Genomic DNA, 25,194 nt, shown 5'->3' with positions numbered 1-25,194 from the left:
GTGATGTGGCCCTTGTAACTGAAAGGTCAGTGGGGTCAAATAAAAGGTCAGAGAGCACAGTGGCCATAGATGCTATTAAATTACTATTCTAATTCCTAATTCTATGACGGTGGCCATACGGCCCTCTTCTGCTCCCTTAGACAGTGGTAGCGCAGGGTCTTCTAGTAAAAATGTCCCTGACTCTCTACTTCACTACTTGTCTTTTTAACCCTAATTTGTGTAGGTCAGGCCTATTGCCCTAGGCCTATTCCTCATTTGAAAAAACATTTGAAACCAAATCTTCATCTAACCTTTGAAACTGTTTGCAGTGCTGTGTTGAAGACCTGTTGCCATTTTGAGGAATGCCAGCTATTTGTGGCTGAGAATGCAAATCGGGGTATAGGGTGGACTTCCAGCAGTTGTTGCTGCAAAGACACCTGTTTACTTTAAGCCGAGGGGGCAGATGGTCTCTAAGCCACTGTAACAGAGCGAGGCTGGCAGCTTACGGTCAATGGGCTACTGCAGCGTTCCCCAACTAGTGGCCCGTGGGCCAAATTTTGTTTTCTCTAGCCTAAATACATGCAGTGTTTATCCCAACTTAAAGTTCAGGAACTAAACTAATTCTTTGTGCTTCTAAGTCATTTCCCTTAGTGTGCCCCCCGCAACAATAAAAAGGTCCCCCTTTTCATCCTCATTCCAGCCCACCCTACATGCCCATCCTGTCCCCTTTCACCCCACTGTGACTCCCCCCTCCCCTCTTGCATTCTCTGTAAGGACATGCAGTGCTTTTAACATGATTTACCCCAGTAGAAGTGTGTAACCCTAACCCTGACCCTCACCCCAACCAAGCCAAAAACAAAGGAGTTAGAGTGGCTGCAGTACCCCAACTAGCCAGGTGTTCCTCACCCCAGGCCTGTGTTCTAGTAGCACTGGCCTCATGTTGCAGCTGCCTGCATGGTTCCCTTTGTCTGCTTCTATTATTGACCATACACCCCCTCGTTGATTCATTGGTCACACAGGGGAAGACCCTTTCAGAGTGACAGGGGCTGTGTGTGTGTGTCTCCTGTCTGTACGCATGCCTATAGGAGACTGGGTTCATATGCGTCTGCCCGCCTGCGTTTGTGTGTCTCATTGTGAGGTCACTGCACTCCCATTGGTGGAGCCAGGCAGCCAGTGTCTATCCGAGGAATGGTCGACATTGTAGCTCCATCTGTTGAGCTACTCATTGTTCAACCTGCCTGGCTGGCTTGGAAAAAAATGTGCCTTATGATAAACACACTATCCTTGGATTTTGGGTTTGAAGAGTAGGAAGCGTATGGAATGTGAAATACAATTTTTTTTGCTCACATCTTGAGCAGGGATCTATGAACTTCTAAAAGCTTTCTCTAATGCTCGAATGAACCAAGTTATTTCCTTAAGGGCATTTTACTTAGGTTTGCTTTGTTTGGCCGTTGGATGTTCTGCTGAGGTCAGGGTAAGTGGAGATATTAGGCCTAACTATTTAACCTATCTTTCCATCAAACCATGTAGTCTGTTTCAGTGCAGAATGACAATAGGCTTATGTCAAATGTCTTCTGACAGAATTATAAGAGTTTTACGAAAACAAGTTGCCATGAGCGTTTGTAATGACATCAAATATGTTAGTATTTAGCTGTACCCAATTAGGCCTTTGTGTTATTTTTCCTTGGAATGTGTAGTGATTTATGTTTGACCAAGGGCATGTCTCTTCACCAGTGGAGTGGTCACCTTTGATCACGTTGTCTAATAATCTCTCCAAAAGTGAATGAGAATCAAACTAAGCTTCATGTCTGTGGTTTAGGCCTCGTTCTAAATTCTAAGACGCTATTGGAGAGTTTGATAGTAGTTTGATTTTAAAATGTAGGTAAATTATTTGTTTTTTGCTCTGCTTCAAAATACTTTTGGACGAGCAGGACTGTAAAAGCTGTCCCACTGAGATGAAGGCAGTAGAAACGTTCTCACTGGCTGGGGGGTGGAGTTTGAGTGATGTGTTGCTGATGAGATGGGGAAGGGACAATGTTGCGATTTTTTTTTTTTTAGGATGAAGAAGAGAAAGTTCTCCCTTTTAGTGTCACGTGACTTTGTCTGGCAGGGCGGATGCAGCGTGCTACGCGGAGCGGGAGGGAGGGAGGGAGGACCAGAAGTTGCTCTCTTTCCCCTGCGGTTCCAGAAGACATCTGTTGCCCTGGCTAATGGCAGCAAAGCCTTCAGCCCTCTCCATCCCTCCCAGTCAGTGCTGAACTGAGCTAACCCTTCCTTTTCTTTGGAAAGAACCAAGGAGGGAACACCCAGACCCCATCCCACACACCGCTGTCTTCCCAGTCCAAAGCCCTGTGTTACATATTCATTAGCCTACCGCTTCAGTGCTTTAATCAATGAATGGACCGCCAATACTAGGAGGAGGGACTCTGGACTGTCGGGCTGATGTTTGAAAGATGCTATCGAATGAAACGGCAGTTGAGGCTGGCGGCTGTCCAACAAGGCATGACATCATAGTCCACACAGCTTGATAGTTATGCGACCACTGATAATGAGCTACGTGATTCCGAGGAAAAGGTTGTAGGCTACATGACATAAGATTTCTATAACAGCGTTTTGGTTTCTAGCCGACATTGGATAATCTGCATGTCTGAAGCAGCTTCTGCAAGCCTCTGGGGTGATGATGATGATGAGAGAGACACTGAAACCCTCTCTCCCTGCTCTCTTTGTGGCCGAAGTCTTTTTCAAATCTCTGCCGTCCGTCTCTCTCAACAGGTAGCTAGGTCATCCAGAGTGCCTGCGAGAACACACGTTGAAAGATGCTGAGCGAAGGCCTCAGAGCAGGGCGGACACCCTCCACTGCATGTTCTGCATCCCATCAGGAGGACTGTTGCTTCGAGAGGCTCGTAACCTAGACAACACAACCCAGTCCCCTTCTGTGTGTGCGGCTGTAGACAGGCGGCGGGCGCTCAGAGCACCAACCCGACAATGGCTGCAGCGGAGGTGACCCAGAGTGCAACTGGCAGTTGTATTGTTGGGGAACGTCAGTCAGACACACTTAAGCGGCCCCTCTTCCCCCGGTCTTTCTTTTGTGCACAAAATAGTAAATTATTCCAGCTCTGGGTCTGTCTTGGAATATTTTTCAGGGGACATTCTTTCAACCGCTGCAGCCTAGCAACCCTGGGCCATGTTGCTAAGCAGCCCTCTTTCATATAATGCGCACACTCCCATCCTCCCACCCCACCATGACACCTTTAAAGGGATGTTACATTTTAGCAGACATGAAAACATTTAGATGAGGTTTTAGGCCTAACCTTTAAAAGGCTAGAGGCTGCAGACTCAACAGATGTATCTGCTAACGTGATGATGCCCTGTAACCACATTGTTGCACAGATATGACTAAATGATGATGCCGTGGGCTATACACTGACTGTTATTTCTTGTGATATTATAATATGCAGTTGTTTATAGTGCCCATCCGGGTTGGGGTCTTCAAATCCATTTCACAATACAAGAGATCTATTGAAACCCCTGTTTTGAAAATGGCAGTTTATTTTAAATGAGGATTTTTCCATTGAATTTATATTTCAATGCTGAAATTACTTTTGAAATGACTGGATTGAAAAGGAAATTACCCCAAGTACCATGGTGCCCTATCTTCGAGGAACAGACCTAATGTTTCCTCATTGCAACTTGCAAGTCATCAAATTCTGCCACCCTATTGGTTACCATTGAGGCCTGAGTGTTTCTATTGATTTACTTCCTGGTCATTTACTGTTCAAACGAGTGACTCTTCCTCAGGGGAGGAACCATATGCTCCTGAAGCACGGGGGGAGTTGGGCCTTAGCCCAACACATAATGGCTATTTGTGTTTAAACAGAGCAGCCTCTGTTCCCCCTGAGATTGATGTGTTGTGACGTGGGCTGGGTGGGAGGTGGCACGCTGTGGCTGGCCCCTCTAAAAGTGCGGGAACCTCTTAGGACAGGGCACCCCCAGGAACGCACCCCTCTTTGTCTCAGCCAATCTGTGCCCTGCTGGGGAGCTCGGCTCAGGTCAGCTAGTCACATCCAACACAACCAAATTAGGTTCAGTGTTTGAGTAGCCTAGACATGGCCTTATGTACTATGAAAACATGCAATACTTCCCATATGTTTCCTAAGACAGCAGTCTGTCGCAGAGCATATGTCAAGTTCTGTATTTATTGCAGTACAATTTGTCCAAAAGTGTAAAATATTGGTTTATGGAGGATCATTAGTTTAGTATATTCAATTATTCTGTCTCTCTCTCTCTGGTCTCTCAGGTGAAGCTCACAGATCCGTCTACCTGTCCTCACTAAAGCCAAGAAATGAATCTCCCAGGTGTCGATAGAGTCAAGCCTGTTGAAGTTTCTCAACAGTTTACTGACACCAGAGGTGTGTATGAGATGTATGTCTCGTGAGATTCAAACTTTAACGAGACATTTTATGAGCATGGATTCCCTCCTATTGTTTTTGAACTGAAGTCAAGCCTTGTCTGATGGAACTCAACTGGTCTTTTGGCTTTACTCACTGAAATACTCTTCCAATCGTTTTGAACCATCCATTTAACTGTCTCTTTCACCTCTCTCTCTCTCTCTCTCTCTCTCTCTCTCTCTCTCTCTCTCTCTCTCTCTCAGGCACTCGTGACGTGGACATGGTAAGACGGGGGTAGAAGTGGTCGGAGTGGTCCTCCGGGTCAGGCCTCAGCCCAGAGCTGGATGTTTGTGACAGATTCGTGGGCCTGAAGGACCATCCGGAGAAGGATGGAGCAGGCCGCATCCTTGACCTGGGGCTGGATTTCGAGTACCTCCACATCGAAGGCTCCTTCAGCAGGCAGGCTGGCGCCGATACAGGGCCCAGTATGGAGCAGGGCGAGGAGGAGGAAGAGGCCTGCGAGGGCAGCGGCAATTGCAGCTTGCCCACGCCTGGGTGGAAGGAGGGAGAGGAGAGCGCTGGCTTCGACAGTGACCCAGAGCCAGCCCGAAACAGCACCGGTTCTAACCCGGCTGGAGGAATGTCCGTATTTGAGCTAGATGGAGTGCCTGTTCCCAACACCACCAACCTCTGTGCAGGACTCCCTGTGTGGACCTGGGGTCCGAGGGGCCTCCTGACCCTCCGTCGGGGGAGCCTTCACCCGGGGAAGCTCTGAGGGAGTACCAGTCCAAGCTGGAGTTTGCCCTGAAGCTGGGCTACGCAGAGGAGCTGGTGCGGCTGGTGCTGGCCAAGCTGGGGCCGTACACGCTCATCAACAACATACTGGGAGAGCTGGTCAAACTGGGCCGTAAGGCCGAGACAAACCAACAGCTGACTGGGTCCACGGCTTCACAGCCCGCCCCCTCTCCCTCCTGCTCCTCCTCTTCTACCTGTGGGTATGTGGAGGCAGTGGAGGCGCAGCAGGAGAGGTCAGACTCTCCCTATCAGACAGACCTCCTCCTGGGGGACTAGGACAACCTCGTCCTGGACGGTAGCAACGTGGCAAAGAGGTAGGGTCTATGAACCATAGACGGTCATCTTGATTACAGAAAACACACAATGCCTATTTCCTCCATTGTAGCCGTTGCTTGGTCTATGTAAAGGTAGTTGTGTAACTGTTGTCAAAGTCACCTACATATTGTTGATATGATGCTAGAGCCTGTAAGGTAGTTAACGTCTGTCTCGATCTCTTGTAGCCACGGCAATAAGGAGGTGTTCTTCTGCTACGGCATCCAGTCCCGCCCTGACGCCCTCATCACAGGTAAACACACACACACACACACACACACACACACACACACACACACACACACACACACACACACACACACACACACACACACACACCTGAGAGTTCACCTACGTATGTCAGATGGGCCTCAGTGCTCACTGGATTACACGGTTCTCCAATTTTCTGTCTGTCTCTGTGTCTCTCTGTGTCTGTGTCTCTGTGTGTGTGTGTGTCTCTGTGTGTGTCTCTGTGTGTGTCTCTGTGTGTGTCTCTCTGTCTGTCTGTGTGTCTAGACCAGGATATCTTACATCGTCTGGAGTAGGACAAGATCTTGGTGTTCACTCCATCTCGTCGGGTCCAGGGTCGGCGGGTGGTCTGCTATGACGACCGTTTCATCATCAAGATGGCCTACGAGTCCGACGGCATCGTCTCCAACGACAACTACCGCGACCTGGCCTGTGAGAAGCCAGAGTGGAAGAAGTTAATTGACGAGCGGCTGCTCATGTACTCGTTTGTCAACGACAAGTAAGGAAGGAGTGATACGGCTCCGGCTTAGCGTCCATCTTCTTTAGCCTAGAAGTGGTATGATGTTCATTATGCTAATGCTTGGCTGTATAGGATTAAGTATGTTAATATGTTAATAATCTCTCTCCTTCCTCCCTCCCTCACTCTCCCCTCCCTCCCCTCTCAGGTTCATGCCTCCTGATGACCCTCTAGGTCGTCATGGTCCCAGTCTGGAGAACTTCCTGAGGAAACGTCCCATCATGCCACAGCACAAGAAGCAGCCCTGTCCTTACGGTGGGCCCCGACATTATTATTAACTCTTTAATACGTTTATCACTTCACCTCCACCATGTCCATGACTTCTCCCAGTGTTATAATGTGAATGAATCATTTCTTCATCAGCTGGATGACTTCCAGCTACTGGTACTGAAGATGCATTGGATTGCTACTTTCTAAGTGAACCACTGCCACATCATCACTAGCCTGTGTGCTAACCAGTACCCTGCAAGAAGTGCACTTACGGTCACAAGTGTAAGGCAGAGGGCAAGCTGAGACACACTGAGAAATGCAACAGCCTCAGTAGTGGGAGTAGTTGTTGTAGTGGGAGTGTTACTCTTTCCCCTGCCCCTGGAGGACCCCCCTCCTCTGCCCTCAGCGATCCCCAGGAACAGCCACCGAGCCTGGGCAGGGACACACCCTACGTAACCCTGCCGCCCCCCCAACCCTGACCCCTAGTCCTCCAGCTGTGACCCTCCAGATCTGAGCTACTACTCAGTGACGCCGGCCCACTCTGGCCTGGTAGCACGGAGGAGTCCAGAGTGCCGCTTCCCGCTGGACACCGACCTGCGTCTGCTGGGCTCGTCAGACTGTGGCAATAGCGGCTGTGACTCGTACGGAGAGAGAGCCTCCTGTCTGTGCTGCCCAGGCCCTCTGCTGGACAAATACGTCCACCATCAGCACCATCAACACAACCGCCTGTACTCTCAACACTCTGTCCCCCTGCTCGAGCCACACAACCCCCCCACACACACACACACACACACACACACACACACACACACACACACACACACACACACACACACACACACACACACACACACACACACACACACCTCTGCCCTCTATAGCTGTCACCAGAACCTGGCACGGGGCCACAGCTTCCCCCACGACGAGCCCCCTGAAGCACCTTCTGTACCCCCTCCCCTCCAGCACCAGGCCGTAGGCGCCCGCTCCAGCTGCCCTGGAGACTACCCCTCTGTGTCCCAGTCCGGCCCCTACCCTCCTGGCTCCCCTCTGGGCCGCTGCCTGACCAACACGTGGCTGGAGACGCTGTCAGACTCCCGGCCTTACGAACGCTCCGCGCTGCCCCCCAGGATAGCCTTCTCCTGGGATCCCTACTGCAGCCAACCCCCTCAGTCCCGCTGTGAGACCTACCAGTCTACCAAAGACCCACGATGTAGGCTGGGGACACACATCTCCATGGGGACAGACCACACACTCTTACCACCCCCCTCACCCACCCTACTCCTCTCAGCCCCCTCACCCATCCCATGCCCTTCAGCCATCCTGCCCGTCCATGCCCCCCCACCACATGCACCAGGAGCCCCCCGCCCTGAGCCGGCACAGGGAAAGGTCTACCTCAACCTGTGTAACATCTTCCCCTCTGAGCTGGTGGGCCGGGTTATGGGGAGGAACCCCGATGTGACAGACGCCCAGCAGCTAGCTGCCGCCATCCTAGCTGAGAAGTCCCGGTCCGGCTACTGAGAGCAGTAGGCTAGCTGAACTATCTCCCTATTCATAACAACAGTTAGTTGTAGTTTTGACAATATAAGGGTTTGAATTTGTTTGACTGTACATTTGTTTGTGGATAACTTGGTGTTAATCATGTGCAGGTGATGATGTGCATTGATTCACAAATCACTTTTCCTCCGCTGTTTATCAAATCTGGGAAAAAAATTAAATCACTTTGGAAATCTAATCTGAGGGATCTGATTATGCCTAATCTTACTTCTATGCTATATTTTTTTACTCCATTTGTAAATATTCACCCCCAAATTGATGACCATTTATCAACAGAATATTGGTTGTTGGGGATATGCTATATCTGTATGTTTTCTGTTTTTCAGTGCTGTGTGTTGTTGTGATTAGGTGGCTGAGTTAGTCTTCTCAGTTGAGAGAATGTCTGTAAGTACCTTGCAGTAGTTGTAGAGACGGGCACGGTCGTCGACCTTGTCTTGTTGTCTATCTTAGTTTTATTAAGGGACGTCTCTGGCCCCTCGTTTTGGCTCCAAGCCTGCTGCAGACACAGTAGACTCGAGCTCAAATCCCAAGTCAATTCCCTTTGGCTGTTTTCCCTGAAGACCTATCCAAAGGGCTCAGAGCACTTGGCTTGATGTAGACAATCTGTTACAGTTACCGGCACAATCCCTGGTAGACAGAGAAAGCCTTTCTTTGTTGATACAAATTGTATCGTTAATTTAGGATTATATACCTGTACGTGTTTAAACGATTCATGAAAAGCTGTTTATATATAGCTGGTGCATTTTGAATAATAATACTGTATGAGATATTCCGGGCAACATTTGATTATTTTTAGGAATATTAATCAAATTAGATACATGAAAAAGGTGAGTTGGCTACCTCTTTCGTGAGTTATTCTGACTTTTTTGGGATGGAGAATAGCCTAGGCTGGGTTGAACCCAAGTGGCCAGCTAGGTGAAATTAAATGGGTAAACTGCTGCCTGAAATATGCAGTGGGTTGGTTGAAAAAAAATCTAACTTTTTATTTTGTAACGAAGAACCTTCTCTCTGGCAGTGTGTCAGCGAGGGCCCGGAGATGGGCAGAAAGTAATGCCGTTACACGGCATTGTGCTTTATGACACATGAAATACTCAACCATGTTCAGCATGTTTTGGTAACACTTTATTTTAATAGTCTGTAATAAACCATTTAAGGCATTTATAAAGTGTGTTCATTTATTAATCATTACTCCCACATTTATAACCCATTTACTAAACAGTTGTCTTTCTGCAGCCCCTAATCTAAAGTGAGCGCTATTTATACATATTGAGTGACGTGTATTTTCTACCAAAAAGATGGGCTTGACATTTCAGCAGTACCTGGTAAAAGATTAAACTGACAACACAGGATCTTTAAACACTATGATTAATAAATGGTGTGTACTGTTTGTAAATGGTTTATAATTAACTTAGTTTATTATGGACCCTTAAAATAGTGTTGTCTCTTCAATTTTATTGTATCAGATTTTGAGTTTGATTTATCAGTTCTGTTGTATTATATTAGCTTGACGACGCCATGCCTATCAAATATACTTTTGGTTTGTATTCTTCATTAACAATTGGTTGTCCTTGTTTTGTTGGAAATGCATAGTCTTGCAGTCAGATGTGATGAGTTGTCCTACACTATGACGCAAATAGTCAGTCATTGTAACTCTGTAATTTCCAGAACACCAGACCTAGAATTTCATGTTGTACTAGAATAACATTTACTCTGTTACAGATTGGAGTTTTCCTGTCATCTAATTCCGAGGGCAGAAACAAATGATTGATTTTTTTAACCAAACACACCAGGCTTCAAACCTCTGGCCTCATCAAGATTAGAACCTGTGACCACCTGATCCCTGTCCCAGTGCACCACGTGTGTTTGTTCACATATTTACACTGTTATAACTAACTACATTTAAATTCTAACTATGTTGGAAAATAAGTCTAATTTGGATTTGAACTGGCAACCCTGTGTGACTCCACCCCCAAGGCCTTTTTGTATTTGACTCCCCTGTATACACACTGCCCACGGACTGACATGGTTTCATCCAGAGATGGACTGTAGTGCCTAAAAGCCTGTTTTAGCATGGGGAGCGCCATTGAGACCTTTCACCATTTTGAAGTAGTCAGCTGGGTGAGACTTCCTATGGGTTAAGGAAGGATCACATAATGTCATCGGGAGTGTTCAACCAATGAATTATACGTGTGACGAAACTGCAGGTGGCAGTAAATCACCAACCTTGACTGTATGCCTGTTCAAACACACTCTAGGTTACTGTATGCACCCTTTCCATTTGTTTGCCTACATGGAGACGGGCGTTACCTGTGATCTCAGACTGCATAATGGGACAGATACCATGTCTATGGTTTAATTCTTCCCTCGAGGTCGAGCTGTTCGAAAAACGGCAATGAGCCAAATATTTGATGTGCGACAAATCAGTCAATTACTGTAAATAACTAAATGGTTCATTTACCTTTCCTGTTGTAACCAGATATGCTTTTTGAGAGAATCTTTAGATCTGAAAATGTACATTAACTGCTCATTGCATGTTCTTATCACTAAGCATCAAGATGGCATTGTCTGCACAGTGTTGTTCGAGGTGAATGACTGACACATTCAAAATCACTTAAACATATCTTTTACTGGTGTCAGAGATAACAAATATAGTTTGTTTAAATGATTGGTAAACCCCCCCAAAAAATAAGACAACTTAATTTTTAACTTTTATTGTGAAACCAAAGGGCTGTGTCTTTATTTTACAGAAACACTAGTTTAAACTTAAGGAAAAATTGAACTGCAAACATGACAGCTGTTTCCAAAAGAGGCATCACTGACACGGTTCTCATTGGAGGCCAAACACAAGCAGGCTAACAGGCTCAGCCAATGGGAAAAGCCCAACTCATAGCACCCTGCCCTAAATATGGGGGATGGTGGCATGTAGAGTAGTTCTCTCTTCACCTCCAGTGAGCTACTGATGCATGCTGGTAGTTAGATCTTGGAACACATTACAAAAATAAGATGGAAGCACAGTTTTTTTCACCTGCTATGGCAAATATAACCCCTATATTTGGACACTCGCTGGGTTAACGAAAAGGCAGGTTTGGGTCAAGCCCCTTCAGTGTCCTCCAGATCCAAACAAGTGCTTTACTTCATTAACTCTGGCTTTAAAGATCAACTTAAACCAGCTGTCTAGTGTAGCATAACAAATCACTTCATCCGATTGCAAATAAAAACTTAACACTCCGGTTCATTCAAAACACAGCAGTAACATTTATCCACAAAACTGGAGTTAATTTGAGTTGGAGCGAGTAAAAAGGTTGGGTGAGAAAAGATCAAAGTCTGAAAAAAAGTAATTGGCCTGTTCTCCATTCCCACTGAACATAACACTTAAATCTGCAGAATTCTAAGATTGAGGGGGTGGGGGGGGGGTTGACCCAAGAGGTTGGGTCCCTCGAATGAGAGCGAATAGATGGGGGGGGACATTCACCTCTGACATCTGCACCCGTCTCTCTTCACAGTCCTAAATTGGTGGCACTCTGCCATTGGGTTTCCATCCACCCTGTTGACAGCTGTGGCAGAGATATCGGTGAGCAGATCTGTCCAGCAGCAGAAGAGAAACATGATGGTCCTATTCTGGCCCCAGTTGGCTGTCGGCAGAGAGATACAGGTCCCGAGTCCAAACAGCGCTTAACAATAACCAGTCAAACCAGCTCCACTACCACAGGACACAGACACCATGTCTACACAGCCTGGGTCACTGCAGTCCTCAACCTCACTACTGCACAGTATCAGAACAGTCCACTACAGAAAATACAGACTCACCGCCGCGTCCTCGGTGCTGGATTGGCTTGGATTGCTTGACCTTTGATCTTCTGGATAATTTAGGTGTAGTTCAGAGAAACTTTAGTAACACAAAACATAAGGTAGATGTATCAAAGAGGCCACCGTGTAAAACGTTTTTTTGATCAATTGTCTCCACTAGTGACACTTGAATGAGTCACCGCTTGAAAGTACATCTGGCATAAAAATAGCATTCTTATTTTGGTTGAAATGTTAACCAATAAAGCAACATCGTCTCCTAGTCAAGCCACAGTCAAAACTCAGAATCTGTGGGAGGGGATTGAGACCGAGTGTTTGTTTGGTCAGTCACCGTGGTTACAGTATTGAGGTAGAAATCTGTTCTCCGATGAGGACTGACGTTTTCATGTGCTCTCCAGCCAGAAAGACCATGGTATACCTCTTCAAAAGTTACTACGATGCAGAGACAGAGACATGCTGGCACTCTCACAGCACCTCTGTCCATCTTTCCTGGGCCTTTGTGAGCTGGTAGGCAGTGAAAACCATCTATGGTGACTGGACATGAAACACTAGGAGTCAGCTCACAGGAGCTAAACTAACAGCTTTCACTCTCTTCCTACCCATCTCTCACACACGCCTAACCAATTTGCTTATCATATTATCTCCGACCAAATGTGCTTTACTACATTATGTATCCTTGAGCACAATCAAATCTCGCTATATTCTACAACCTTATCACGTGAAATCATTGGCTTCCCATTGAAGACCAGTCATTTATTCATCAAGACTCGCACCTCTCCTCAAGACTGGTGTAGTGGCTTTGCACTGATGCTCAGACTCTATATAGTAGGGCCGTTCCACTAAACGACTTCCTTTTGCATCCCTTTGATATTTTAAGACGAAATGGTGCATCAATATAGAATTTTAAAAGCCTGTTCTTTTCAATTAAGTGCCCTTTAATATAGACCATGGTAAATTCAATAAATCATATTTTTTATCTGAATAAAGACTTACTAAAGTGGCAAAATTCAGCATTCCTCTCTGTGCCTCTGACTTCCAGGAAGACTTTAACCCAGTTAACATCAACATTTCACCATCATTGTTAAGCAATAGTTATTTTGTTGCTTTGACAAAGTCATTTTGGAAGACTTTATTTCATGCGATTAGTGATTCATTTTAAGGTTACAAAAAAAACCTGGTCTCTCATTTTAAAGGCCAACCCTGTTACAACTGAACTCTCACTTTAATATGTTGAAAATATTCCTTTTGAAATATATTTTTCTCCAAAATATATATTTTTTTACATCTAATAGTCAAATCATAGTGTAAAAGCAGGAGAGCTTGTTCTACTCTTTTTGGCCATTTTGTGGTAGAAGACATAACACGTCAACCCTGTTACTCATAGGCTCATTTGTTTTAAAACAATTAAATGTTTTGAAATTGTTCACAACATAACTGAATGGATGGATCCCCTAACACAAGCCTCTCTACCAGCCTCGGACCGATCTACCTTCAAAGTTGAGCACAGAGAACTTAAGAAACAGTGCTTCAATGAAACGTGTCAGAATCATAGATCAGAACAAAAACAGTTTTGAAAGTAACAGACAACATCAGTACGTTCAACTGAAGACAGAGTCAGTAATACTAAAGCATTGCATACTAGCTTACCGGCGAGAACAAAAAAAAGCTTCCGATGACCTTGTTCGCTTAAAAATCCAATCTTCCCCCATTTTGGTTTTTCTTGTGTCTCCATATTAGATATTTGAAAGCAAAGCACAGACATATTCTTTGCAATACAAGGAGAATAGCATGCTCGGAACGGTGCAAAGCGTTGCTTGCGCCCAATTGGGCGATTCCTGATGGAGATGCGGGCAGAGCTTTGGCAACGTTTGAGGCGGTGGCGGACGTGCCCTCTGGAACCTTTGCGGGAACGGGTATGGGTACGGGGAAAAGGGGGGAGTGTAGGAGGGACAGCGCCTGTTGCTTTGACGAAAAGCGAGTCGCCAATGGACGGATGGGGGAACCCAGACCAGATCACATGGACTCAAACTCGTCGATGCGCTGCTTGGTGTTGCCCAGGCGGATCTGACGTAGGGTCTTGTACTTGTCTCTCCCGGCCTTCACGTTCTCCGCGTGAAGCATGTCATTCTGAGTCTTCATGGTATCGTCTATGGCTTCAGCCAGCTCCGAGCTCAACACCTGGGGGAGGAAAGAGTAGAGAGAGATGATTGAAACCTCTCAATGACAGTTAACACCATCCAGCAACTAAACAAAGCCCTTTAAGGGGAGGTCATCAGGTCTTGTGGTGTTAAAGGTTAGGGGTCAGAGGGGACTGACCTGCAGCTGTTTTTTGAGGCGCTCGTTCTTCTGGGCCTCGGTGACGCGCTCCTCCTCGCTGCGCAGGTCCAGGGCGCTCACGCCCTCCAGGGAGAGCTCGGCGGCGTCCTCTGCGTGGTTCTCGTCCTGCTCCTCGTGCTCGCTCTCAGTGGAGCCGCCCGCTGGCGTCGACGAGATCGTCATCACCGTCTTCAGCTCTTCCTTGGTCTTCTCCAGGTCGTCCTGGGCTGAGATGGCCTGGGGAGAAGGGGAGGGGGAGGAGAAGAGGGGAGTTATGGGACTTATTTCAGGAAGGTGCAACGATTTCAGTACAACCTACTGTGTACAACAGACTGATTCTATACAGTGTATTCTATACAGTCTATATTGTAACCAGGACACAGAATGTAGAGAGGTAGTTACCTTCTGCTGCCATTCAGTGGCCTCCTCTTCCTTTTTCCTCTTGGCTTCCTCCAGCAGGGCTATTTTGGCGGTGAACTCGCCCAGCTCAGCGGCCAGTTGTTCCTGGTTCTTCATCTGGTCAGCGGCCTGCCTGGCCAGCTCCGCCTTGGCCTCCTCCGCTGCCTGTCTCTCCTTCTCCAGCCTCTCCGCCTCCTCCCTGGCTCTCTTCCTCTCCTGCTCCAGCTCCAGGGCCCTGCGTGTCTGCTCCTCCAACTCTGTGACCATGAACCAAATACACAAAGCCTGTTAGACATCTTTTTTTTTTTTTTTTTTTTACTTTCTCTTTTCTTCTTCCTCAAACCATGTCCAGCAGCACCCACAATTTTTACAATGTGACCAATGGGAGGCTCAGTCAGCCACAAATGTGAATGTGATTGACTTTAAGAAGAACAACAACGGAAAAATTATATAATAGACAGGAAATGCCTATAAAAAGTGAGAGAGGACCCACACAACAGTAAAAACATTACGGAACAAAAAGAAAACAACATGGATGTCTCTTTCAACACACCGCCCAAGTCTATAAGGTCATGTGGTAGGGTCAGGAGGGAGAGGGTTTAATAAAGTGTTTCTGAGTGGACTTAATGTTTACCTGGTGCTGAGAACAGTCCTATAAAAAGTAAGAGATGAGTTTAGTACCGTGGTGCAGTGAGGACCAGTCTAGAAGGTTAGGGTCAGGTCCCATTGGCATACTGACTGACACTGACCAACCAACATCATATCAACACCACAAAAACACTCCAGGTGAAGACAGAGACAGGTTTACGTAGCATTTGCAACAGTGCAACATTTGCACCCGATATTTCCCTGGGACAATAAAGATTTTAAATACAAATAAATAAATAAATATCTAATTCCCTATGGCACATAAGAGGTGCAGAAGGCTCCTACTTGCATGAAGGCTGAATTAATCTGACCTTATAACGTGTCTTCACTAGTACAGAGACAGGAGGAAAGTTAGTGGGTTGAAGGTCAGGGGAGCTGTGGGAAGAGGCAGACTGATACCTTTCTGGGCCCTCATCGTCTGGTCCTCGATCAGCCTCAGTCTCTCCATCAGCTCGTCCTTCTCTCGCTCTATTCTCTCCTTCTCTTTCTCTGCGTGCTCTCGTTTCTTCTTCTCGTTCTCCAGCTGGGCTCTGTCAGGAATTGATGCAGGGATATCTCATCTAACCGCTAGGAAATGAACCCTTGCAACGAAGCACTATATTAGGTGTGTTTTTCATCGTCACATCAATGGTGATTTTGTATCTTATTAAAGTGTACTGTAATATCCAAAGTATCAAACTGACATGGCAATGTATCGTACATGATGTCCTGCTAACGTCTGCATGTAATATCAACTTTCTGGATGATTCATATTGACTTTATAAAATATTCTGAAAAGGTGATATGGTTGTTTGTTAGAAAGGTACAAATAAACAACATACCTGCTATGAAATGTATCTTTACATAGGCTTTCATCTCTGTCAACATATAGCTATGACTATGAAAGTAAAGTGTGTGTGCTTGAGTAAGATGCGTCTGTGTTTGTGTGCGCGTGTGTGTCTGTGTGTGCTCCTCCTGTACCTCTCCTGCTGTTTGTGGTGTTTCTCCTCTCTGGCCTGGGCCTTCATCTGCTGCACCTCGATGGTGTCAGGCTTCCTCCTCCTCATGTACAGCTCGTGGTTCCCCATACACAGAGCCAGGACACGCTTGTTGATCCGCAACCGCGGAGCGTAGAACACAAAGTCCTACAGGGACACAGGAGACCGAGTTCAGGGGAAAACCGGTAGGATGGCTAGATAGACCATGAGATTACTATGTTTGACAACAGAGAATATGATGAACTCTTTATTATTGTTCTGGAAAAAGGATCTGTCTCTTCACATCTTGTTGTTTTGGGATTTTAAAAGGAAAAGAATCAGACGACGGGAGACTTACTGGAGCTTTCTTGTCGATGGGTTTGATGACAAACTTCTTGTCGTTGAAGGAGATGTTTCGGATCTCGCTCCAAGGGAAGCCGATCTTTGGTGTCAGTCTGGGGGCAAATTTTGATACTTGGTAATTGATGCACACAGACAGTTTTCAATACTCAAAATTAAGTTGTATTTTGGGGTGTAAAATATTGTGCTATAAAAGCTGCCAGCAGATGGCGATGATATACGAGACTTCCAAATCCAAGTCGATTGCTGTATATTATACTGATCTGTGATCAGATTCCAGTCCTACCAATGCAAGTCTCTACTCAAGAGATGGGCACTGAATTATTGTCTACCAGCTGATCTGCGGTCAGTGTTGGGAAAAAAAGGGAATGGGTCTGAGTGGCAGGACAGGAAACCATTTCAAAGCCGTGTCAGTTGTGTCCCTCTTCCCCCACCCCTCTCTCCTCTACTGCTAAAAATAACATTTACTCATCCTTCCCTTTCTTTCCTTCTTGGACATCTTTCAGTCACCCCAACACTCTCAAATCACAGTTTGTAAAGTAGTACAACTAGGCGAAATCTGATTTAACATCTGCTTATCATTACAGTACGTAGTTTAACAGTAGATTTCCAATAGGCCAGCCATAGTTGATACAGCTGTAGTAGTGGTGAGACTGACTTGTCTTCGTGTTCGTAGATGTTGAGTCCCAGGGCGTCCACTCCCAGCCACAGCTCTGTCCCCTTCTTGTTCTTGATCTCAAAGTAGTTGACTCCGTACATCTCCAGGTCCTGAGCTATCTTCAGGTACTCCATCATAGAGTCCTCTCTGGGGGAAACGCACATCAGCGTTATGTTTCTGACATTGGTTCCCCCACAACGAGACATTCAGAAAAATGCATCCTCTGCGAGACAAAAACACATCTCCCAATAATCCTCATAAACAAACAGAGAAAGAAAAGGAAATCCACACAGACCTGAGCATGCCTCGGTGCTCCTCATGCCAGGTCTGTATCCGGTCCTCCCACTGCTCCTTGGTGAGCTTGTGCTGCTCCAGGACTCTACACAACATAGAACATTCCAGAGGAAAAAAATAAAATAAAAAAATACATTCCAGGATTCCTTGTTAGTATGTGGATGGTGCATGACTCCGGGATATCCCTGCTTCTGGCCACTCACCTCTGTGGCAGCAGTCTGTCGTTGGTGAGGTAGCCAGGCTTGTGGCTGTCTTTGTTGTAGTCGGCGTATTTGGCCTGGACAGAGTAGGATGCCAGCAGCACGGCAGTCTCCGGGGGACAGTAGTTCTCATCGTTCAAAATGGCCTCCTTCACCTGGTCAGAGAAGCCAAAAGGAGAGCGGAAAACAGAAAGAGAAAAATAAAGTAGAGGTCATGTGACCTCACCTCACCCACTGAGTACTGAACTTAGGAAGGATTTGGCATTAAGACACTACGAGTAAACATAGAACGAGTATGTCTGTTTTTGACCGTCAAGACTTAGAATACTGATGACTTAGAATCCTAGACCAGCAATGAAGAGGGCTCCCCCCCCGACTGACGTGGTGATGTCATCAGTGTGTGACAGACAGAAGCTGTGTTCGAATATCCATACTAACATACTATTAGTTCATTTTAGCACACTGTAAACAAACGGTATCCTTTCCGTTGAGTGCTGTTGCTATGCAACTTCTTGCTAGCTTGTTATTAATTACTAGCTAGACTTCATTAACAATGTCAATTGAGAACGCACAACGACTATACACTTAGCATACTGTGAATAATCAAGTCAATAAACATTGTGTAGTTAGTTAAAATCCTGGCAAGTTCGATGTATTAGTAGCCAACTAACGTTAGGTAGATAGCTAACATACCAGTACATACAAGCAACTGCTTTAATGATATGCTATAAGGCTAGCGTACCTAACAAATTGTCATAATTAGTTAAAGCAATGAATTTGTATCCGCTCTCGCCGGACTTCGGCTGCATATTTAACGCCATATTTGAAAATGTTGTGAAGCCGCGCCCATTTTCTGAAGAATTGCATTATGGGCCCTAAAAGCACAGAAATAGTGTCCACTGTTTGTATACTTCGTATTTTGGCTAATGTACTACAACATCCCGGGAACTTGGGGCATACTAAATATATCCATACTATGACCAATAAGCATACTACATTCTCAATTTACCTCACAAATAGTATGGTTAGTGTGAGTATTGGAACACAGTTGTCAGTTACCTGCAGGAAGAAGAGTCTCTGTGTGATCTCCTGGATCAGCTCCTCAGACACGTCCTCAGGGAAGAACTTTGCCCGGAACTTAAACTGCAGAGGGTTCTCCTTCTTTACATCCTGGGCTGTCACCTGGAGAGGACAAGGACAACACCTTTAAAGCCCTGTACAGACAACAAGACCACTAGGACATAGATGAGTCTCAGTAGTCTAAAGTGCCTTCTATCGCCTTGTCTCCTCTCCTTTATCTGCACTGACAAACAAAAACGTGGCTGGCTAATAAGTAAGCATCCATCTTTGATCCAGAAGCTTTACAATCTCAGCTTTAGAAGCTGGGCTATAAAGGTAAATCATAGAAGTTGGCTATGAAGCCATAAAGGTATGAACAAACTTCTGTTATCTAATCTTGTCCTAATTAGTGATAGGATTGGACCCTCTTTACAGCTGCTTATGTCCCAGACTCCGGGCCCAAGAATCAGAACACTTTCCACTGGAGACAACTGTTAAAATAAATCCTGTTGTAGATCACCCTGACAGAACCACACTGCTCTACGACTACTGAACAAGTTCCAACAAGAAACACACACACTCTCTCGCGCTGTCTTTTACAGCACTTCAGAGCAGTTTTTTTGGGGGTCGGAGGGTCTTTGGCCTGAGTGTGACAGGAAGCCTGTGAAAGTGCACATCTGAGGCCCCCTGACGACAGCCTAATAACCAGCTCAAACTGACTGCCTGCTGGCAGCCGCTCTGGAAACAGAGAGCGAGAGAAAGAGATACCAAGTGAAAACACGAGAACGAGAGAGGACTCACCTTTTTATTAAGCTTCAGCCACGTGCTGTAACCCTTGCTGTCCACGTACTGCAGTCCGAAGAACCAGACCTCTCGAAGCCCCACCGTCTTCACCACCTGTTAACATCAGACAATACTCCACCATTAAACAGTTGGGAGGGTGGGATTACTGAGAAAGTCATACATTTCTCATGTGAAAAGTCATAGAACGCAACATGCTAGCAACCATTTGTTTCATGACAAAAGTTATCAGATTGTGTGTGACTAGGATGGAAGTTAGGCTCGCATGCTACTGTGTAAATAAATACTGCAATGCGGGTTTAATGGAGATTGAGAGGGGTGTTTTAGCCTCTGCTTGACTGGAGGCTCCTCGGCAGCGATGGGCCCGCTGTGGCATAACTCCTCCATAATGGGCCCTGGGCTCACCATTAAAAACTCTGGGAGGGTGACTAATAGGCCAGCCAGTTGACACGCGGCAACAAACTACTTAGATTCACTCTGTCTGTTACTGCAGAGGAGGGCAATGAGGCAGACGTCCATAACTCCTGATGAATTCCTGGAAATGGACTGTGCGTGTGTGTACTGGGAATACAAAACACTCACTGAAGTGTGAGAAGACAGCTGAGGACACAGTCCAGCACAGTCGGACAGTCGCCACCTGCCTGCACATGTCAATGGTCTCATTCATTACAGTTCTTCAGCCCTCCTACACACTCTCCAGCTTCTGTTTGTGAGAAAATGCTCTGGTACTGTTTGTGGTCAAGGCGATATCGTTAACATGTGTTACAGAGTAGCTGTACAGGCACATAGGAACCTCAACAGGGATAGAAATGAGGATTGGACATTGCAATATCATCATCCTCCTCCTCATCATCATCATCCTCCTCCTCCTCGTGTCAAGCTGAGAAGTTGCAGAAAAGATCTAGCCAACAATAAAGATCCCGAAAACAGTCTGTCCTTCAATGACCTCCAATGCACCCTCAAAGCTGTGAAACTACAGTATAACCGTGTCATTGGTGACATGACATGGATGTAATTAGTTGGGGACATGGTCTCCACTCAACTCATGGGCCCTTGTGGGACAAATCCTGTGTGTGAGCCATAGGACCAGGGCAGGCCCCAGTTTTACCCTAGCTAGCTAGAGGTCTATGTCATATGAATATTTCAGCCAGGGACATCAATACTGCAATGGGTGGATATGGATGCGGGGAAAAGCCTCCATGGGGAGGGAGGGGGGGGGGGTCTGTGCTGCCTTGGCATGACTGTCAGTCACAGAACGCTGCTCCATCATGACAGGAGAACTGTACTGGTACTATGACAACAGTAGCTGACTACACGTCAATCAGGACGGTGTATATCAAAAGACTGATCTTCCATGATAATACCAACAAAAAGGGAGAAATTAACCTCATCCAGGAACACCGTAAAGCACCCACTTGATCTTACATGAGATGATGTTTCATACATAGTTCTTTTAGGTTTTAAGTTATGTGAATTCTCAGTTTGTATTGAGTCCTGGCCGTTGCTTACCTGGTCAAAGAGCTGTTTGCCAGTGGTGTTGGGCTGGATGGCAAACTCCAGCTCTGCGTCCATGGTGGTCACCCGCACATTAATCTACAAAACAAGTTTGCATGTTATTTGCTTGTCAATTTCCATTCACTGTATTGCTGTACTGTAGGCTGTCAACTTTTCACGCGACACCATCACCACTGTGTGCCATGGTCAGCGTTTCAGGAAGTGTCAGACGCAGCTTTAACACATTTAAAATGGCAGTGAGTCAGCCATTTTGGTGGAAATTAACAAACTAAATTTCAGTATGTTTTAGTGCATTAGACTGAACCTTCCTCAAGGGAGCAACAAAAGGCCTTCCAGCAAGACAGAGAACTGAAGGAGCGTTGTCTCTGTGTGTGTGTGTGTGCATGGGCTAATGCAGTGCCTGTGTATGCACAAGTGTGTGTGTCTTTTTGCCCTCTCAGCACTGAGTGACTGCTCCCCTTCCTGCGGCCGCCTCCTCCTCCTCCCTGTGAGGCGGAGCAGAGGAGCGAGGCCAGCCATTGGCTGCTGCTGTCTGAGCTGCACTAGGCTGGCCTGGCACCAGACCTGACACACAGCTGATGGGCCTGACCCCGAGGGCATCCTCCATGACTGACACACATACACACACCCATCACTGGAGACACACAGAGGTAGTGGGGAAAATAAAATAGATACACAGAGAAATGCAGCACGCTGGCCAGAGAGAAAGATGATGCAGAGTGGCGGCCAGATGCACTCCAATCCGGATAGTGTTACTGCGTTACTGTGTAGTTACAGTACCTTAGTCGCCCACTGAGAGAAGCAGCTTCGCTTGCTCTGCCCTCTTCTTATCATGAATTACCCATGAAACCTCAGGACAGAAATACTACACGCATATTCTCTATCCCCGTTTACCCTAACACACAGTGCTGGGTGCACACACACACACACACGTCATTAATTATCCAGAAAATGTTTCAATATCCGGCACAGTACTCTAACATAAATCATACTGTAGAGATTGTGCATCTGCCTCTGACTCGCTAGCATTAATTAGCCATGAAACCTCTTGTACGCTTGCTCTGCCCCACTAAGTATTCAGCATTCTCCAATGAAAGCACACGCGGCCCCTCTCCACCTGCATCCTAGTACAGCACAGGAAAAGGCAAGTAGACTAGAGCTAGAACTATGATAAACTTCTACCTATCTACCAAACATGCTAACAGATGTATATTGGGCAGACAAATCAAGTCAAATTGTATTTGTTACATGCGGCAAATACAACTGGTGTATGCTTTACCTTGAAATGGTTGCTAACAAGCCCTTCAATGCTGCGGTTTAAAAATAAAATATACAGAGAGTAGCAGCTCAATGTGGAGCTACATACAGAGAGTAGCAGCTCAATGTGGAGCTACATACAGAGAGTAGCAGCTCAATGTGGAGCTACATACAGAGAGTAGCAGCTCAATGTGGAGCTACATACAGAGAGTAGCAGCTCAATGTGGAGCTACATACAGAGAGTAGCAGCTCAATGTGGAGCTATATACAGAGAGTAGCAGCTCAATGTGGAGCTACATACAGAGAGTAGCAGCTCAATGTGGAGCTACATACAGAGAGTAGCAGCTCAATGTGGAGCTACATACAGAGAGTAGCAGCTCAATGTGGAGCTATATACAGAGAGAGTAGCAGCTCAATGTGGAGCTATATACAGAGAGAGTAGCAGCTCAATGTGGAGCTATATACAGAGAGAGTAGCAGCTCAATGTGGAGCTATATACAGAGAGAGTAGCAGCTCAATGTGGAGCTATATACAGAGAGAGTAGCAGCTCAATGTGGAGCTATATACAGAGAGAGTAGCAGCTCAATGTGGAGCTATATACAGAGAGAGTAGCAGCTCAATGTGGAGCTATATACAGAGAGAGTAGCAGCTCAATGTGGAGCTATATACAGAGAGAGTAGCAGCTCAATGTGGAGCTATATACAGAGAGAGTAGCAGCTCAATGTGGAGCTATATACAGAGAGAGTAGCAGCTCAATGTGGAGCTATATACAGAGAGAGTAGCAGCTCAATGTGGAGCTATATACAGAGAGTAGCAGCTCAATGTGGAGCTATATACAGAGAGAACCAGCTCAATGTGGAGCTATATACAGAGAGAACCAGTACCAGCTCAATGTGCAGAAGTACGAGATATGAGGTAAATAACAGTATTTGAGGTAGAAACAGTAAAGTGACTACATATGACGATAGATAATAATACAGGTAAAATGAAGAACAGCAGCAGCAAATGATGTGTAAAAGTGTATGTACAGTGCCTTCAGAAAGTATTAAGAACTGTGGACTTTTTCAACATTTCATTACGTTACAGCCTTATTCTAAAATTGATTAAATTGCCCCCCCCCCCCCATCAATCTACACAAAATACCCCATAACAACAAAGCAAAAATAAGTTTAGACATTTTTGCTAACGTATTAAAAATAAACAGAAAAATCACATTTACATAAGTATTCAGACCCTTTACTCAGTACTTTGTAGAAGCACCTTTGGCAGCGATTACAGCATCGAGTACTCTTGGGTATGACGCTACAAGCTTGGCACACCTGTATTTGGGGACTCGCTCCCATTCTTCTCTGCAGATCCTCTCAAGCTCTGTCAGGTTGGATAGGAAGCGCTGCTGCACAGCTATTTTCAGGTCTCTCCAGAGACGTTCGATCCGGTTCAAGTCTGGGCTCTGCTGGGCCACACAAGGACATTCAGAGACTTGTCCCGAAGTCACTCCTGCGTTGTCTTGGCTGTGTGCTTAGGGTCGTTGTCCTGTTGGAAGGTGAACCTTCACCCCAGTCTGAGGTCCTGAGCACTCTGGAGCAGGTTTTCATCAAGGATCGCTCTGTACTTTGCTCCATTCATCTATGCCATCGATCCTGAATAGTCTCCCAGTCCCTGCCACTGAAAAACATCCCCACAGCATGATGCTGCCACCACCGTGCTTCACCGTAGGGATGGTGCCAGGTTTCCTCCAGACGTGACGTTTGGCATTCAGGCCGAAGAGTTCAATCTTTGGCCTGAATCATCAGACCAGAGAATCTTGTTTCTCATGGTCTGAGAGTCTTTAGGTGCCTTTTAGCAAACTCAAAGCGGGCTGTCATGTGTCTTTTACTGAGGAGTGGCTTCCGTCTATGGTAGAGTGGCCAAAGGCCTGATTGGTGAAGTGCTGCAGGGATGGTTGTCCTTCTGGAAGGTTCTCCCATCTCCACATAGGAACACTAGAGCGCTGTCAGAGTGACCATCAGCTTCTTGGTCACTACCCTGACCAAGGCCCTTCTACCCCGATTGCGCAGTTTGGCCAGGCAGTCAGCTCTAGGAAGAGTCTTGGTGGTTCCAAACTCCTTCCATTTAAGAATGATGGAGGCCAGTGTGTTCTTGGGGACATTCAATGCTGCAGAAATGTTTTGGTACCCTTCCCCAGATCTGTGCCTCGACACAATCCTGGCTCGGAGTTCTACGGACGATTCCTTCGGCCTCATGGCTTGGTTTTCGCTCTGACATGCACTGTCAATTGTGGGACCTTAAATAGACAGATGTGTGCCTTTCCATATCATGTAAATCAATTGAATTTACCACAGGTGGACTTCAATCAAGTTGTAGAATCATCTCAAGGGTGATCAATGGAAACAGGATGCACCCGAGCTCAATTTTGAGTCTCATAGCAAAGGGTCTGAATACTTATGTAAATAAGGTATGCATTTTTTTTCTATTTTATACATTTGCAAAAATGTCTAACAACCTGTTTTCACTTTGTCATTATGGGGTAATTATGGGGTACATGACCTAAGTGACTTTGAGCGTGGTATGATCAGTACCAGGCGCTCCAGATCAGTATCTCAGAAACGGCCGCCCTCCTGGGCTTTTCATGCACGACAGTGTCTAGGGTCTACCGAGAAAGGCGCAACAAAAATTGAATCCAGTAAGTGGCATTCCTGTGGGCGAAAACAGCTTATTGATGAGAGGTTGAAGGAGAATGGCAAGAATCGTGCAAGCTAGCAGGCGGGCCACAACCAGGCAAATAACGGTGCAGTACAACAGTGGTGTGCAGAACGGCATCTCGGAACGCACAACTCGTTGATCCTTGTCACAGATGGGCTATTGCAGCAGATGACCACACCAGGTTCCATTACCATCAGCTAAGAAAAAGAAGACGTGGCTC

General features: G+C 46.2%; 3 protein-coding genes across 4 annotated transcripts in view; 2 read left to right on the top strand and 1 right to left on the bottom strand.

The window, feature by feature from the left end:
- Window positions 1-1,196: 1,196 nt before the first annotated feature.
- LOC139532294 (probable ribonuclease ZC3H12B) lies at window positions 1,197-9,161 on the top strand. The gene is made up of 7 exons (XM_071329713.1): window positions 1,197-1,453; window positions 4,277-4,388; window positions 4,631-5,476; window positions 5,663-5,727; window positions 5,991-6,222; window positions 6,389-6,495; window positions 6,604-9,161. Exons 5-7 carry the CDS (start codon window positions 6,101-6,103, stop codon window positions 6,609-6,611), a joined length of 237 nt encoding a protein of 78 aa, XP_071185814.1. The 5' UTR covers window positions 1,197-1,453; window positions 4,277-4,388; window positions 4,631-5,476; window positions 5,663-5,727; window positions 5,991-6,100; the 3' UTR covers window positions 6,612-9,161.
- On the top strand, window positions 6,634-9,161 carry LOC139532948 (probable ribonuclease ZC3H12C). Its single transcript, XM_071331092.1, has 2 exons — window positions 6,634-6,645; window positions 6,937-9,161. Exons 1-2 carry the CDS (start codon window positions 6,634-6,636, stop codon window positions 7,966-7,968), a joined length of 1,044 nt encoding a protein of 347 aa, XP_071187193.1. The 3' UTR covers window positions 7,969-9,161.
- A 1,538-nt stretch (window positions 9,162-10,699) lies between these two features.
- LOC139532293 (radixin-like) overlaps window positions 10,700-25,194 on the bottom strand; it is a 32,228-nt gene continuing 17,733 nt past the window's right edge. Inside the window, exons 3-15 of one of the 2 annotated variants that reach the window (XM_071329711.1) lie at window positions 21,009-21,092; window positions 19,500-19,595; window positions 18,699-18,821; window positions 17,643-17,794; window positions 17,441-17,524; window positions 17,146-17,292; window positions 16,486-16,582; window positions 16,132-16,295; window positions 15,571-15,701; window positions 15,158-15,175; window positions 14,527-14,780; window positions 14,125-14,361; window positions 10,700-13,986 (exon numbers count right to left, since the gene is read on the bottom strand). In XM_071329711.1, coding sequence (XP_071185812.1) covers window positions 13,822-13,986; window positions 14,125-14,361; window positions 14,527-14,780; window positions 15,158-15,175; window positions 15,571-15,701; window positions 16,132-16,295; window positions 16,486-16,582; window positions 17,146-17,292; window positions 17,441-17,524; window positions 17,643-17,794; window positions 18,699-18,821; window positions 19,500-19,595; window positions 21,009-21,092 — 1,752 coding nt within the window. In that variant the 3' untranslated portion in view covers window positions 10,700-13,821. The remainder of the gene's footprint in view (window positions 13,987-14,124; window positions 14,362-14,526; window positions 14,781-15,157; window positions 15,176-15,570; window positions 15,702-16,131; window positions 16,296-16,485; window positions 16,583-17,145; window positions 17,293-17,440; window positions 17,525-17,642; window positions 17,795-18,698; window positions 18,822-19,499; window positions 19,596-21,008; window positions 21,093-25,194) is intronic. The other variant, XM_071329712.1, reaches the window with a different exon arrangement.

This window comes from Salvelinus alpinus, chromosome 10, assembly GCF_045679555.1.
Source record: "Salvelinus alpinus chromosome 10, SLU_Salpinus.1, whole genome shotgun sequence".
Taxonomy (NCBI): domain Eukaryota; kingdom Metazoa; phylum Chordata; class Actinopteri; order Salmoniformes; family Salmonidae; genus Salvelinus; species Salvelinus alpinus.
This window is presented reverse-complemented; position numbering and strand designations above follow the sequence as displayed.

Bases quoted from the DNA above. Each gene is read 5' to 3' on its own strand.
- LOC139532294 (XM_071329713.1), top strand. From the start codon at position 6,101: ATGGCCTACGAGTCCGACGGCATCGTCTCCAACGACAACTACCGCGAC. The intron at 6,223-6,388 runs GTAAGGAAGGAG...CTCCCCTCTCAG, and splicing joins TACTCGTTTGTCAACGACAA to GTTCATGCCTCCTGATGACC.